At 37.5% G+C, this 15,713-nt stretch overlaps 2 protein-coding genes across 4 annotated transcripts in view; one reads left to right on the top strand and one right to left on the bottom strand.

Annotated features, from left to right (window-relative positions):
- LOC148069147 (uncharacterized) overlaps positions 1–3,269 on the bottom strand; it is a 227,021-nt gene extending 223,752 nt beyond the window's left edge. For both annotated transcript variants that reach the window (XR_015713022.1, XM_087803196.1), the window contains exon 1: positions 3,164–3,269. Coding sequence is in view for 1 of the 2 variants with exons in the window: in XM_087803196.1 (XP_087659322.1) it covers positions 3,164–3,266 (103 nt within the window). In the remaining variant the exon portion in view is untranslated. The remainder of the gene's footprint in view (positions 1–3,163) is intronic.
- A 1,726-nt stretch (positions 3,270–4,995) lies between these two features.
- The window catches only part of fancl (FA complementation group L), a 27,084-nt gene continuing 16,366 nt past the window's right edge, over positions 4,996–15,713 (top strand). The window contains exons 1-5 of one of the 2 annotated variants that reach the window (XM_087803195.1): positions 4,996–5,367; positions 5,543–5,601; positions 7,123–7,183; positions 7,610–7,666; positions 9,374–9,471. In XM_087803195.1, the coding sequence (XP_087659321.1) occupies positions 5,287–5,367; positions 5,543–5,601; positions 7,123–7,183; positions 7,610–7,666; positions 9,374–9,471 (356 nt within the window). In that variant the 5' untranslated portion in view covers positions 4,996–5,286. The remainder of the gene's footprint in view (positions 5,368–5,542; positions 5,602–7,122; positions 7,184–7,609; positions 7,667–9,373; positions 9,472–15,713) is intronic. The other variant, XM_087803194.1, reaches the window with a different exon arrangement.

Raw genomic sequence — 15,713 nt, 5'->3', positions numbered from 1 at the left:
ATGTTATATTTTTCTTTTGTGTACAATATGTAAGTGTTTGACCAAATATTGTTTTGTAAGTTCTGTTTCTTATCTTTTTTACCTTTTATTTTAGCTGGATGGGGTGATGTGGTTTTTGTTTTGTTTTGTTTTTTTCTTGTTTGTGTGTTTTGTCGTGTTCTCTGAAAAATCAAAATAAAATAATGCAAAAAAAAAAAATCAAAATATTAAACAAATACATTTCAAATATGACATCCAATAAGGATTATTAATTAATATAAAATATATCCAACAAACTACAATACATTTCTATAAGATAAACTATGTGAACTAATGTTGAGACGAACAGAGATTCAATCATTTCTTGTGGTCAATTTAAAAAATAAAGGATTAAATTGAATTGTATAATAATGTAAAACCAAAGTTTAAACTGTCAGAAAGGATGGGAAAGAGTTTTAAACAATATATTTTCAATATTAAAATAAAGATTGTAAAAGATTTCCAGCTGTTTTATCATCTTCATTTAAAACCATGACTTTTTGATGAACTTATAAAATATTGAATTGTAATATAATTCTTTTTATGGCTCTTTTTTTTTGTAAGTACTTTTCTCTCTAAGTATCGTAATAATCATTTTTAATGTTTTAAAATTACAATAAAAAGGCTAATTGTATTCATATTGTATAAAGATTTATATATTTAAAATATGTGTTTAAATGTACTTAGTGTTCCTTTTTGGTAGTTTTTTAACAGCGAACAGATGCCAGAGTTCAGATCCAGATTCTAGTGTAACACACATACCTCTAAGAAACACACAAAAACACGCACGCACACATGCAGACACAAGCATGCACAAACCCTGACACTTCCAAATACCAAAACACAAAAATATAAACATTATAAGACGAATACATGTCTAAATACAAACAAGTGTAGACACAAACAAAGATGTACACACACACAAACATATACACATAAATACAAACACATGAGGAAACACAGAAAAACATGTGTGTATACATGTAGAAACACAAATTTAATCACACAAGAAAATACACAGACTATGATACACGCGCACAAGGACATACTCACATAAATAAACACACTAGCAAACACAACCACTATGATACAAACACACACACACAACAAAATACAAACACGCTAAGACACACAAATACTAACACACCATGTTACAAAAACAATGATAAACACATATACACATACAGATAAATATAAACACTGGCAAAGATTTAAAAAAAAAAAAGCGACACATGCATACAAACAAACAAACTAAATTACACACAAACAAACAAACATACTTTTCTCTGACTCTGCTGTGATGTAAGTTAAAATTATTCATCCTTTTTATTATTATATTCTTAAATACAACTCGTGTGACGGAGCTCCGTGTCACTGCTGCAGGTGTTTGACAAAACTTAAAATGGTCAATTCAAGTTTGATAAAACGTCACATTTCACTGCTTAAAAAAATACACACCATGCACACAAATAGTGCGACAACAATGAACTAAAATTGGAGCGACACATGTTTGTCTGTGTTTCTACCAGCGCAGAGTTAGCATGAAGCTAAGATGCATGTCTTTCTCTGGAGAGTCGATGAATGTTCAGACACAGAAAATAATATTTTCATGTTCAAATTCAATACCTCACAAAATGATTAAAAATTAACTATTGAATTTACAAAGAAGATTTAAGTGTTAATGGACCAGGGTCACAAAGCGCTTAAACAATCAAAACAATACTCAATAAAATATATACTTTAAAGGTCAAGATAACACTGAGAACAACACAGGAGTTATATGAATACAAATCACTTACTTACTTAAAGTAATTGAGGTAAAATTAATAATATAATAATTTAGTTTAGTTTTTCTTTTGTTATTTTTATTAGTTGAGTGATCATAAAAAAAATACGTCTTGTTTCACATGAAACTATTTTGTGCAAAAACAAATAAAATATAATATAATAATAATAAAATGATGTTCGTTCAACAATACACTGGTCACTACGGTTTTATGATGATATAAGCAACTGCTATAATTTAAAGAAATGCATCATTAACAATATGATATAATATGATATATATATATATACAGTATATATATATCATATCATATCGTTGATATATATATATATATACGTTATATACATTATTTTTATTTATTATTTTATAATAACCTACTTTATATACTTTTATAATTACCTACTATAAACGATTATAAACGATATATATATATATATATAATATATATATATCGTTTATAATGGTCTATGATGCATAGATTTAAAAAAAAAAAACGTCATATATATATATATGACGTTATTATTTTATTTTTTTTTAATTATTTTATAATTACCTACTATATATACTTGTATAATTACCTACTACATATACAGTATATAATTGAAAAATAAAATCAAATAAAAATAACGTCATATCCAACAAGCGGGTGACTGAAGATGAAACTCCTCCATCTTTTGTTCTAAAATATTGAAAATGCGTTGGACTCACACACACACACACACACGCCATTATTTCAGCTCCTCGATTGTGTGAGTCAATTTGATCGATATATCGTCGTATATTATTATCGATATTCACATGTATTTTCTCCACCAGCAGCAGCAGCAGCGACTCCAGGTTCATCTCCAACATGGCGAATCTCAATAAAGGACTCGCGACATCAAGACCACAAACAGATCTAAAGGAGCCACGAAAAGGCTCCTCGGACACGAGAGAGAGAGAGAGAGAGGGAGGGAGAGAGAGAGAGAGAGAGAGAGGGAGGGAGAGGGAGAGAGGGGGAGGAGAGGGAGGCAGGGAGCAGGACCCACACCACTTCCAGCCAATTGCATTCCAGAGAAGTGACCATGGCCAGTGATGAACTGAGCGCGAGAGGAGACACGCACACACACCGAGAGAGCAGCTCACCGCCTCGACCACCGAGTCGTCCTCCCGAAGCCCACCTTCGCGTGTGACCCCCTTTTCTTTTCTAAGAACCGGACCAGCGCCGCAGACCAGACGCCCGAGGAGGAGAAGAGGGAGGAGGTGCTGATGCTGATGCTGATGCTGGTGCTGATGCTGATGCTGATGCTGATGCTCCAGCTCGATCCCCCAACAATTTCTCCCGCAAAAAAAGAAGGAGGAAAAAAAATGCGCTCGTACCGTAAAGACCCCTCAGATGTTCCTCCAGCAGCAGAGGGTCCCCCTCTTTTGTTCCCGCCTCGCCGGCTCTGTGCGCCGGCAGGTGGATGCCACGCACACGCATCAATCTGCGGCTGCACATTGTTTCTGACACACTCCCCTCACAGCTCTGCGCGCAGCAGCTGAAGAAAGTAAAGCGTCACTGTTGAAGTTTGCACGTTTATTTTTTCAAGAGACACGCACTGAGGGGAAAAAATGAGGAGGAAAAATCTGTTAAAAAATGATCAGATCGTGGGGAGAAAGATGGGGATTCAGGTTTTAACCCTTTTGTTACTACTGTTAAATAAATACATTTTATTTTTATTTATTTTTTTTATGAGATTTTTAATGTCAATTATATATTTTTGTGTTATATATAAAGTAGAACACATGTAAAAACTAAGTGGATGAATATGAAATATCTGACATGTTTACAATATCAAACTGTGACTCCTGGACTTTTGTTTTCTGTCTCGTCCAGTTGAGTCAGTGTCCAGGTGTGTTTACCTGCTGTGGTGAGACTTCAAACAGGTCTGGAAAAGCGCTGTACAAATAAAAAATACTTATTTACTTACTTACTTCCTGAACCTCCTGTTTATCACAGTTTTAAACTAGTCTTCAAGCTAAAAACAATGACTTTCAGACTCACTTTCCAACACATGTCAAACTTGTTTTTTCATAACAGCACTCTCTGTGTCTCACTCCCTCTCAGTGAACTCAACTATGCAGGTGTTGTTTTTTTTTTTAAATGATTGTCTGTCTTAGCGTAGCACTTGTGTAAACTTGAATTAACCCTCGCTGGACACAATGGGTGAGCTGTCTTCTTATTTTTCTTCTCCTTCTACTTCTTGTTCTTCATCTTCATCTTCATCTTCATCTTCATCTTCAACTTCATCTTTTTCTTTTTCTTCTCCTTCTTGTTCTTCTTCTTCATCTTCATCTTCATCTTTTTCTTCTCGTTCTTGTTCTTGTTCTTCATCTTCTTCATCTTCATCTTCATCTTCATCTTCTTCTTCTTCTTCTTCTCCTTCTTGTTCTTCTTCTTCTTCTTCATCTTCATCTTTTTCTTCTCCTTCTCCTTCTTGTTCTTGTTCTTCATCTTCATCTTCATGTTCATCTTCATCTTCATCTTCATCTTCAACTTCATCTTTTTCTTTTTCTTCTCCTTCTTGTTCTTCTTCTTCATCTTCATCTTCATCTTTTTCTTCTCCTTCTTGTTCTTCTTCTTCATCTTCATCTTCATCTTTTTCTTCTCCTTCTTGTTCTTGTTCTTCATCTTCTTCTTCTACTTCTTCTTCTTCTTCGACATAGATCATGTTGTTCGGCTCATTCTGTTTAGAAAACGCAGACTAAATATAAAGAAAACTATCAACAGAGTGAGCAGTGGCAATAATAAAATATTGTGAAAAAATATTTAAAATAAAAAAAAGTAACATTAAATATATTGTTTTTTTCTGCTGGAGAAATCATAGTCGTCTCTCTCAACTCCTGTATAACTGCAGCAACGGTAATGCAGCTATTTTTTAAATTACATTTAAATTAAAACATTTCATTTCATTATTTCATTTTCAAGAAGCGTATCAAACTAAAATGTGGAAATGAAATTAGAAAACAAGGAGAAATATATATATACATAAATGGGGGAAATATATATATATTTATATATTATTATATATTTGTCCTGAGTAACTTTTATGTTTAGTGTGAAATACTCTAAAGATATATGTAATAGTGTTTGTTGAACATTGATTCTTGTTTGGTGTTTTCTTGTTGTTTTGATAAATACATTGAGCTGTGAATATACCTAATACTGGGTCTATACGACTACAGTAGAATCTATATTAATCTGGAGTTTTTATTATTTATTTTTTTTCGAGTTGAAATGTCGAGTGTGAAAATTACTATTTATTTGTAAGTCAGTGAACGCGCCACAGCAACGTCATCGGTTTCGCTTCGTTGGCGGGAGTTGTGACGCGTCTGTGGAAGTTTGTTGTGAAGAGTTAGCTTGACTGCTGTTAGCTTCGAGGCTAACAGTCGAGCAGAGACTACTTTTAAAACCTTGACCCGGTCCGTCTGAGGAGGGTCAGCCTCAGCTGTGGGGGGTCATGGAGCTGCTGAGAGACAACCCGCTGCTGCTGCCTCTGGACCGGCAGCGAACCTGTTATGACGGATTTATTACAGTCCAGGTCAGTTTGACATGTTTTCTAAAACATTAGCTAAACAATCTGTACTGTTTGATAGTAGATGTACCGATAGATGGCGCTGTTTTGTGATGAAATAACACGTGTTCTAGTCATTCAAAGCTACTATTCTACACGTTTTACTTTAGTTAAACTGCCAGTGAATTGTTTTTCTTCTCAGGACAGAGACTTCCGGGTGAGAATACTTCTCCCACCGAACCGTCAACTCAAGTTTGCCAAGTAAGTTATATTTACTCTTAAATTGAGGAAAAAGAGTTTCTTACTGTATCAATATTCAACAGCCCTGGATGTGTTTATTAATGGTAAACAATATTTTGCTTTAAATCAGATTTTATTTGTGATTTTGTGTGTTAAATAAAAATATATGTACTCACAACAAATGCAAATTATATTGACTTTATTAATCCCTCTACGGATCTACTTCGGGAAATTGGGTATATTCATCTATAATCTTAATATTTATGTTTAATTCGTCATATAAATATTTACAGCGTTTGCTCATTTTTTAGTTGCGTTGAACCCCCAGCCGCTAGATGGCAGCATACAATGAAATCTTGCATGACGACTGAGGATGAGGGGATACCAAAGACTCCATTTGGAAATATTTTGGTTTCAAGACAACATTAAAGCAGTAACGAGTTCACCAAGAATCATGTACTCTGGGAAATACTACAAATATATTTTTCGGCAGTATCGTAATATATATCTTATCATTGCCCCTGTATCATGAAACGTATAGTATAGCCATATTCTTGACAATACAGACCCGTATTCTAACTAGAAAAAGCCCTCAGACCGCGCAGAAGCCTGGCAAGCAGTAAGTAAGTAAGTAATGGTTATTTCTAGAGCGCTTTTCTAGACCAGGGTCACAATTAAGTACGTCTTAAGCATAGTAGTTTCTTGAAGGAGTCAGTAGATCATCAAACACAGAGATCGTTCCAAAGCTTAGGAGCAACAGTCTGGAAGGATTTCTCTCCTCTGGTCCTGAAGCGTGTTCAGGAACCATAAGTAGATTCTGATCCACAGACCTCAGAGCCCGAGCTGGGGTGTAAGTCTGGATCAGATCACTGATGGAAGTTCTGACCATGAATAGATCTGAAAGTAAGAACCAGAATTTTAAAATTGATCCTGAAAGAAACTGGCAGCCAGTGAAGAGTTTTAAGGATCGTTGAAATGTGAGTTCTTCTACTAGAGCGGCTCAGAATTCTCGCTGAAGAGTTTTGTATTAACTGCAGGCGAGACAGATCCTTCTTGTTTAGAAACAAAAATAAAGGATCGAAAAAATGTGAGTTCTTCTACTAGAGCGGCTCATTTAACACCAAAACAAAATAAACTTTCTCCCGCTGAGTTGAATTTAAATGTAAATCCTTCACTTATTATGGATAAAGTACTTGTTGCCAAAGCATTCAACTAGAGTTGCAGAGATTAAGAATGGTGGCACCTCTGCTACATAACAAGTGTAACTTAACCGTTCATAGTTCACTCCCACGCACACAAAAAAAGTGGAATCCGCCTCATCTGAAAAACATTTGGAGACTCACATTTTGTGTGTCACATTGTTGTTCTTCCCTGAGATCTCGCTTCCTCAAATAGCTTTTCTTCAAACATAAAAACTTAATTTTGAATCGCCGTCAAACGGAGAGCCGCACGCTAGCATGTAGCTTTGACTAGTTTAGTGAGGTCACTTCTGGAGTTGTACGGTTTAGCGACGACCATTATCGGTGTGTTTTGTCGTCGCAGGCTCACCTGCTGTTGTCAGCTGAAGCACCTGTTGCGTGGGTACGAGCATATTGTCAAGCAGGTAACTTTTTTTTTATTATCCCCAACTACTCCTTGCGACAGACTGAGATCAACTCCCATTCAAATCCAGTCTCGCTGGTGTTCGGCGGCGTGCGTCGCTACTGTACTCCCCCTGACCACGAGGCTCGCCTCCCTCGCCCGCAACAGAGAAACAATATTTTTCACTCTTTAATTAACATCGCACGGAAAAAAAATGTCCCTATTTGTTATGTGAGGCCTCTGGGTTATTTGGATGAGATTGATATTTCACCCCCGGCTGCAAAGTTCATTATTTTCACAGCCTCGAAGCCATCATTAATTATTAAAACAGGTGGCAGCGGCCATTAATCACAAACACGGTGTTTGATTTGAATGCTAGGGGAAGAAAAAAAAAGAAAAGTGTCACTTCATTATCCTTCCTTCTCAAGGATGTCTCTTCCCTTCGCAGAGGCTGCAGCAGTCGGCCGATCTGGCCACTTTCCTCCTGGAGCTGAAGACCGTCCTGGTGAGGAGGAGAATGTCACAGCGGCGTTCCTCGGTCACGCTGACACTGTTGGCTCGGGATGGGTGTGAATCCTCGGTCCATGTCGATGGCTATCATTTCTTTAAGCACAGTGTGTGTGAAAAACTAATATCCCCGACAGTCGTTTGCCGTAACTCGAAAACCATCGTCTCCGTTATTGAAATATCTTGAATAATACTTTAAAGTGTTTGATGTTTTCAATAATCGCATGGATTGAATATTTACTTAAGACGCAAATATATATTGTTGGACTCTGGTTTACTTTTGTTTATCTGTGATATTTAATTTTAAAGCAACATAAAGTGGTGATTCCGGTTGTAGTGAAACAAAGGAAAGAATAACAGAAAAGCACATTATTTTTATTTTAACCTACATTGATTTTATCTTTATAATTAAATACTTTTATTATATATTTATTTTATTATTTATTTTATTATATTTTTATTAAGTAAGTATAGGTAGATGTGAAGCTTCATGAAACAGTGTCATGTTGTTTAGAGGGCAGTAGGTGGCGCCATCAGTTTAAAAGTGATTTTTCATTAGAACAGTTTTTCTAAACAAAAAAAAAATAGTGCAGAAACGCCATCTAGTGGACTCTGAAAATAATGACACTGTTTCATGAAGCTTCATCAGACCATCACTGATAATAGATATTAGTGTTTCTGTAATCATGTTAGTTATATATTTGTACGGTATGTTTAATCTAATGCATATGTTTCATCTTTTTTGTGAACTTTATGATGCGACAGTTCAGATTTCCGCCACCAGGGGAAGAATAAAGTGACAAAATATCACCACCAAAATTAAACTTTGCGACGGCATTGATGGGCTAGTGAAGCTTCATGAAGCAGTGTCATGTTGTTCAGAGGTCAGTAGGTGGCGCCATCAGTTTAAAAGTGATTTTTCATTAGAACAGTTTTTCTAAACAAAAAAAAAATAGTGCAGAAACGCCATCTAGTGGACTCTGAAAATAATGACACTGTTTCATGAAGCTTCATCAGACCATCACTGATAATAGATATTAGTGTTTCTGTAATCATGTTAGTTATATATTTGTACGGTATGTTTAATCTAATGCATATGTTTCATCTTTTTTGTGAACTTTATGATGCGACAGTTCAGATTTCCGCCACCAGGGGAAGAATAAAGTGACAAAATATCACCACCAAAATTAAACTTTGCGACGGCATTGATGGGCTAGTGAAGCTTCATGAAGCAGTGTCATGTTGTTCAGAGGTCAGTAGGTGGCGCCATCAGTTTACAAATGATTTTTCATTAGAACAGTTGTTCAAAACAAAGGAAAATAGTGCAGAGACGCCATCTAGTGGACTCTAAAGTAATGTCACTGTTTCATGAAGCTTCATCAGACCATTAATAATAGATACACGTAAATGTGGACGACCCCAAAACTTTCACAGATAAAGGGGAAACGATGGCAACATTTGCCAACAACAAAAATTTACAATAATCCAAAGTTTATTGCCTCATGTCAGGGTTTTGTAAAGATAAGAATATTTTAAGAATTTTCTTTAAATTAAATAACCTTTTTTTTTTACAAAGTCGGTTCATACATTTGCCTTGATATTTCCAGAGTTAAAAAAAAAGTTCTCAATGTTCATTAAAACTATATTTTTGTCTGTTGTGTTTAAGTAAACTTCTGTGTTGATTCGACGTCTGTTCTCTGCGCAGGAAGTTTGTCTGAAGAGTGGTCCCGAGTGTCCCTCCATCCCCCCGCCACAGTACTACTCCCAGCTCATCTCCGAGATGGAGACGCTCGGATGGGACAAGTAAGTTCACGACTCACTACAGTGGGCAGACGAGCCGTAACATTATGACTATCATCTAAGATTATTTATCTCCGACATCTGATCCACCACATCGTTCTGTAAACTTGTGGCGGCCTTAAAACCTGTTTTGCCATCTCACTTTTAATGACTATTATTACTGATATTCTCATGTCATCGATTAGCGCCGGCTTATAAATTTGTGCGCCCGCATACAGAAGTATTAAGTTCTCATCCGAGCTCTAAATCCAGCCGCCGAATATGAATCTATTTACCTGTTTTTTTTAATTTGGAGATGGGTCTCTGGAGAGGAATAATCTGGGCTGTGAGAGACTCCTCCAGATCCAAATGTGCCCCTCGTGGCCCCCCCGACGCTCCCCGAGTGGAAGCCAAAGCTTCAAAATAAAAGATTAGCAAATTATTAATTGACGTGAACATCGTAATGTTCAATTTACCGCGGAAACGTTTTCCTCTCAAATATAGTCCAGTTACATTCTGCACCACTGTACATGTTATGACATCTGGAGGTTCTACCGGCTGGAACTCGAACAGACTTGCTAGTGATGAAGACTTGGAGAGCTCTGAAGATCATCATTTAAAAGTTGAACATGAGTTATTTGTCGGGAAGATCCAGGCCGAGCCACCTTATGACCTCTCTGTGAGGAGTGTGTATGTTCTCCCCGTGGTGCGTGGGTTTACTCCGGGCACTCCGGTTTCCTCCCACAGTCCAAAAACATACAGAGGTTGATTGAGAACTTTGGGGAAATTGTCCGTAGGTATGAGTGTGTGTGTGAATGGTTGTCTGTCTTTGTGTGTCCTGCGACAGACTGGCGTCCTGTCCAGGGTGTCCCCTGCCTCTCGCCCTATGATACTGGGATAGACTCCAGTCTCCCCGCGACCCTGGTAAAGGATAAACTAGTAGAAAATGAATGTAACCAACTTCTACAAATGACATCTCAGATCGGAGAGTTCAGAAAATAGAGGTTTTACGTCGTTTTTTGCTGATATATTCTCGTCTCTCATCTTTAAAATCTTAGAAACATCTTCATTATAACGAGCAAATTAGAACAACAGAGACCAAGTGCTCTTGGATTCACAAGGGAGTTTCTATTTTGCTCTTGTTGGTGTTTACAACTCTTTTCCTTCTCTGTTTGTGTGCCTGTGTACTGCGTTTCTTTTGGATGTGTACACTCAAAACATCGACAGTATTCGAAAACGTCGAAGAAAGAGATGGATGGTAAAGATTGTGTTTATCGTGTGAACATTCCTACGTGGTTACGTTCTGGTATTTTCCTGAAGGAAACGGGTTCAAAGTGTTGTAAAGATTCTCTGGCAATTTAGAGATCAGTAGGTGGCGCCATCAGTTTAAAAATGATGTTTCATTAGAACACTTGTTCAAAACAAAGGAAAATAGTGCAGAGACGCCATCTAGTGGACTCTGAAGATAATGACACTGTTTAATGAAGCTTTATCAGACCAACACTAGATTATATTCACAGACCTACTGTCAGATAAAAACAGTCATTTTCACTGTTTTACAGGTTTATTTTTTTGACTAAACTTTTCAAAACAAAATATATTTCAGAGAGTAATAACCAGTGATGTGTTAATGAAGCTTCATGAAGCAGTGTCATTATGTTCAGAGTCCACTAGATGGCGTCTCTGCACTATTTTCCTTTGTTTTGAACAACTGTTCTAATGAAATTGTAATTTTTAAACTGATGGCGCCACCTACTGACCTCTAAACAACATGACACTGCTTCATGAAGCTTCATCAGACTTTTTGCTCACAGGATTTCAACAGATTTTATTGGTTCGTTTCACAAAGTTTTCCGATCCATCGCAGAAGCGAAACTGACTCGCAAACAACTTGGCGGATGATTCCGGAAGTCACTTTGAATTTCGTGAGATTTTGAAAACGCGACAACCTTGAAAACTTTTTCTTCAACTCACAACTACGAGTCCTATTTGTTGTTAAACGTGCAGCTGGAGTAGCTTCGTTTATTGAGAAGGTGTTGAGGAAATGTGACTGATAACTCTTTCTCTTCGCTGTCGGGCCTGACTTGTAATTGCCAGTGAAGAGTTAGAGGTTGGGGGGGGCGGGTGGATGTGGGGGGGTGTTATCTCTTCTCCCAAAGCTTGAATTAAACCTCCACTACTACTCATTTCCCACTTCGCTATTAATGACCGGAGCTACAATTATGATATTAGCAAAATGCAAATAGCTCTAATTGAACACTCAGGTTTTAATAGTTGGATGAAGGTGGGAGGGGGGGGGGTGTTAGGGGGTGAAGGTATGTTTTACGCTGTAAAACGTGACTAACATCATTTTCAGTGTCATGTTACGGTTGGGAGGCGTTATACACAGCGGGCCTCAATCTCCGAAGCACTCGAGATTCGCTTAGCGTCTTAATTGGTGCGGGATGTGCTAATAGCCACCAGGGGCTTTCAGCAGTAATTCTGTGTGCTGATTGGTTCAAGTCCTTCTCCCTCGCATTAGTTTTTCTCGAGTGTGGTCATTTTCGCCGAACGAAGACGAGGTTTCGTTTTTGGAAAATGAGATCAAGTGGGTCAGCTGCGGACCCAAAGTTGTGGGTTCAAATCCAGACTGAACTGCCTCCTTTTCTGAGAAAAGTTTGTGTGTTTAACGTGTGTTTATCTGGGTTTTTCCACTTTTCTCTTAATAAAGAAACGCATACCGTTGATCAAAACCTATCCATTGGTTTGTGACTAGTTGTCTGTTGAAATTTACCTGAGAACTGTCCAGGGGGTCCCCCACCTCTCACTTAAAAGGGCAACTCGTGTGACGACTCACATATTTCAAATGTTGAAGTATTCCTCCTCAAGATGAAGTAAGCCTCTCATCATGACCATGTTTTGAACTTATTATTATATAAAGTTCTCCCCCGTCAGAAATCACGGCGAACGACAGGTTACGAGAGTCCATTATGACCTAATAATGGCTTCACTCCTCCTGTAATCACGCCCGCTTTGTTTATAGAACGAATCCCTTGGAGGTTGAGACTTCAAAGGTTTGATGACATGCGGTGACAAACCTTGATACCCTGACCAATCACAGCGGAGTGGACGTGGTTATGGAAAACAAGATTTGATCTCCAGAAAAACAGTGTTTTTCAGTGGGCGGGGCTTAAGATAGTTTTCTAATGTCAATATTTCAATGAAAAGAGAGTTTTGTACAAACAGACACTGATGATACAAAAGAGTCACACATCTATTTAAAAAAAAAACTTAAATCAACACATTAATATATAATGTAGTATTTATTGTAGTGATTGATTCCTAAATCCAGAACTCTGCCGAAATGTAATTATCTATTCCTTTTCTAAACATCAAACTTAATTATATTTATTATGGTTAGTTTATCAGAATAATCGTATAAGGTTAGTTTAGTGTATTAATATAAATTAAGACTCAGTTTGTCACTCATTCTCATTCTTGGTGCACATTTGTGTAGTATTTGATCATATTTCCACCCTGATGGCCGTCGTTTATTCATTTGATGTTGAATTATGGTTAACATGTTGAGGGTATAAGTGGCGGTAGATTGACATTTGTTACCATTGTTAACCTTCTTGTCAAAGTCTATAAGTGATCTGTTGTAATCTGGACACTCGGGCTGAAGCCTGTCCAAGACAATCGGGGCAAGAAGAAGCAAGTTCTCTGAATAGGGCGATGGTTTGACCCTCAATGATTTAGAAAATATAGATATCGAGGAAACCCAAGTGCTATTAGAGACCAAACAACGACGTAGTTGCTTCAAAAGTACTCTTTGGTTTGTTGCAAATTAAAGATCTCAGTGAAGAAAGTAATGATGGCATAAAAAGCAATTGTACAGAATAGAAACCTGACTGAAGATTTGTCAACTTGAGAAAGTACAGGTTGTGGTAAAAACTGCTTTTTAAAAGTATTTTTTTCCAGCTGAAGTCACCAGATTAGATATTAAACCTCATGTTGTCGTCTCTCAATCCCTCATGACATCAGAGCGACAGGCAGAAAGTTGATGAGAATTGTTCTGGTTCGCTATATTTTTCTCCCAACATTTAGTCTCTCTTTAAAATCAAATATAATGTATTCAGGGAGTTCATCTGTATGTTTACGCGAAGCCTCTTCTTTTTCTACTTCCAAAAACCCCCCGAAAGTAGTTACAAAGACAAAGCCGTCTCTGGAAAATGCTCATTTGGCTTTGGAGTTGCAAATGGGAAGCTCTCATCAGTCTTCCCAGCAGGACTTCCTGCCTGTCACGCTGTTTCCATCACGGCCGAGCCTCGGCGGAGGCTCGTCCCTGCTGTCGTGAGCGCGAGACCTCGGCGGCGAGGAGGGAGTGTTTGCTAATGAAGACCCTGATTAGACTTTTATTGTTAATGAAGTCTCTTCATATCGTGGGCCTGTGTTTTTTTTTATAGATTCCAACCACAGGTATAGAGTCGGCTCTCATCCCGACGCCTCCGAAGAACCGGCTTCTGTCACGCCTCACAAAAGGTGCGCTTGTTTTGCTCACGAAGAGGGGGGTGTGGGGGGGGCGTTAAAGAGACTTGACTCGCGCCCGTGGGAGAGATTAATATTGTAAAGACGTTGGGTTTGATCAAATCACGAGCCTTGACCCAACTTCGGAGTTCCTACATTATAAATCAAGAGTGTTGGCAGTCTCGCTGGCGTGCGTAACCTTTAAGTGCGGTCATTATCTTCAGCTGTCAGATGCTTCTTGTCAGTGTGTGTAAGAAAGTGTCCTTTGTGTGAGTTATTTAAGCTCTTTTTTTTTTCACAAAATATACTGATCAGTTTCCGTCTTTTTAAAAAATGGTTTTCACTTCCCACTGCATCTTCCCTGCCACACTTCATCTCAGAGCCCGATGCTTGTGTTGTTAAATTAAATTAAATGGACGGTGCATACCTCCTCCAAGGAGCCTCTTTTACGTGACACAGCAGAAAGTTAATAAAACAACTTTGAATGATTGTTTTGGCTCAAGGCAAGATTCTGACGTCGTGAAGTTGCAACAAATGGTACATTAGCAGTGTTTCCAACTGTTGAAAAATGATCTTTTATAGCAAACATGAACATGAGAAACCAATTCATCACATAAAACTGGATTAAATGAGTGATTTGATGTCTGCTTCTTACATTTCTTAACCATATGTTACTAGTCCCATTATAAATCATTTTTATATGAAGTTTGATGTAACTTTAAAATTATTTTGTACATTTCTTTGCTAATAGACTGAGGGATAAACACTGTATAATATACATAATTATAATTTCTTTCGATGCAAATAAATTCAGTGTAAAATCCAACGTTTAAAAAAATAAATGCTTCATTGTAAACGGTTAAATGTGAATTTAAATAAAATCACTGTATTAAATGAGGTGTTAAAAATACAATGTTAGGAGATTCTCCAGATATTTGCACTGGAACTTTTAAAACTTATTTTTTTACATAAACATTGTAATCTTTAAGTTCATCTTTTTAACCATTTATTTTCACACTTGAAGTGCATCTAATGTGTTGATTTGAGTGTCTCTTAAATAATATCTGAATCCTCAAGGTTTGTCACCGCGCATCATGAATTCTGAAAGTACCCACCTCCAAGGAACTCGTTGTATAAACAAAACGGGGGCGTGGTTACAGCTGGCTGGAGGAGGAGTGAAGCAATTATTACGTCATAAAGGACTCCGCTCTCGTAACCTCTCGTTCGCTCGTATTACGGATAAAACTTTATAAACCTTCAAAACATGGCCATGATGAGGGACTTGATGCATCTTGAGGAAGACTTTACACTGAATATTCTTTTACATTTAAATGTACTCATTATTTTATTCATGCGTTTAAACAGTAACAGTGCTTGGAATTTGATAATTAAATCTTTCATAAATGTTAGAAATTCATATTCAAAGTCCAATGACACGTATCTGGTTAAATCCTCAATGTGAATCACTTGTTGAGGATTGTCTCGTTGCTTCTCCGCATTAACCCAGAGAAGCGCTGCCTCTTATTTTGGGATGCAAGGAAAGCAATAAAAGCCGAGACACGCTGAAGGCGGCAGAAGCTCGATGCCGCCGCGGGTCTGATCCAACAGACCGCTCGTGGATTTGATTAAAAAAAGTTCACGTAGGTCCTGAAAGAAAAGGGGGGTCGGTTAATAACTATAATGTTAAGTGCTGGTCGTAATGTTGTGGCTTTCTAATGACGCGGCAGCCAGAATGACCTAATGATGGTATCGAGGCGTTT

Source organism: Callionymus lyra, chromosome 11 (genome assembly GCF_982586985.1).
Source record: "Callionymus lyra chromosome 11, fCalLyr1.hap1.1, whole genome shotgun sequence".
NCBI classification, from domain to species: domain Eukaryota; kingdom Metazoa; phylum Chordata; class Actinopteri; order Syngnathiformes; family Callionymidae; genus Callionymus; species Callionymus lyra.
This window is presented reverse-complemented; position numbering and strand designations above follow the sequence as displayed.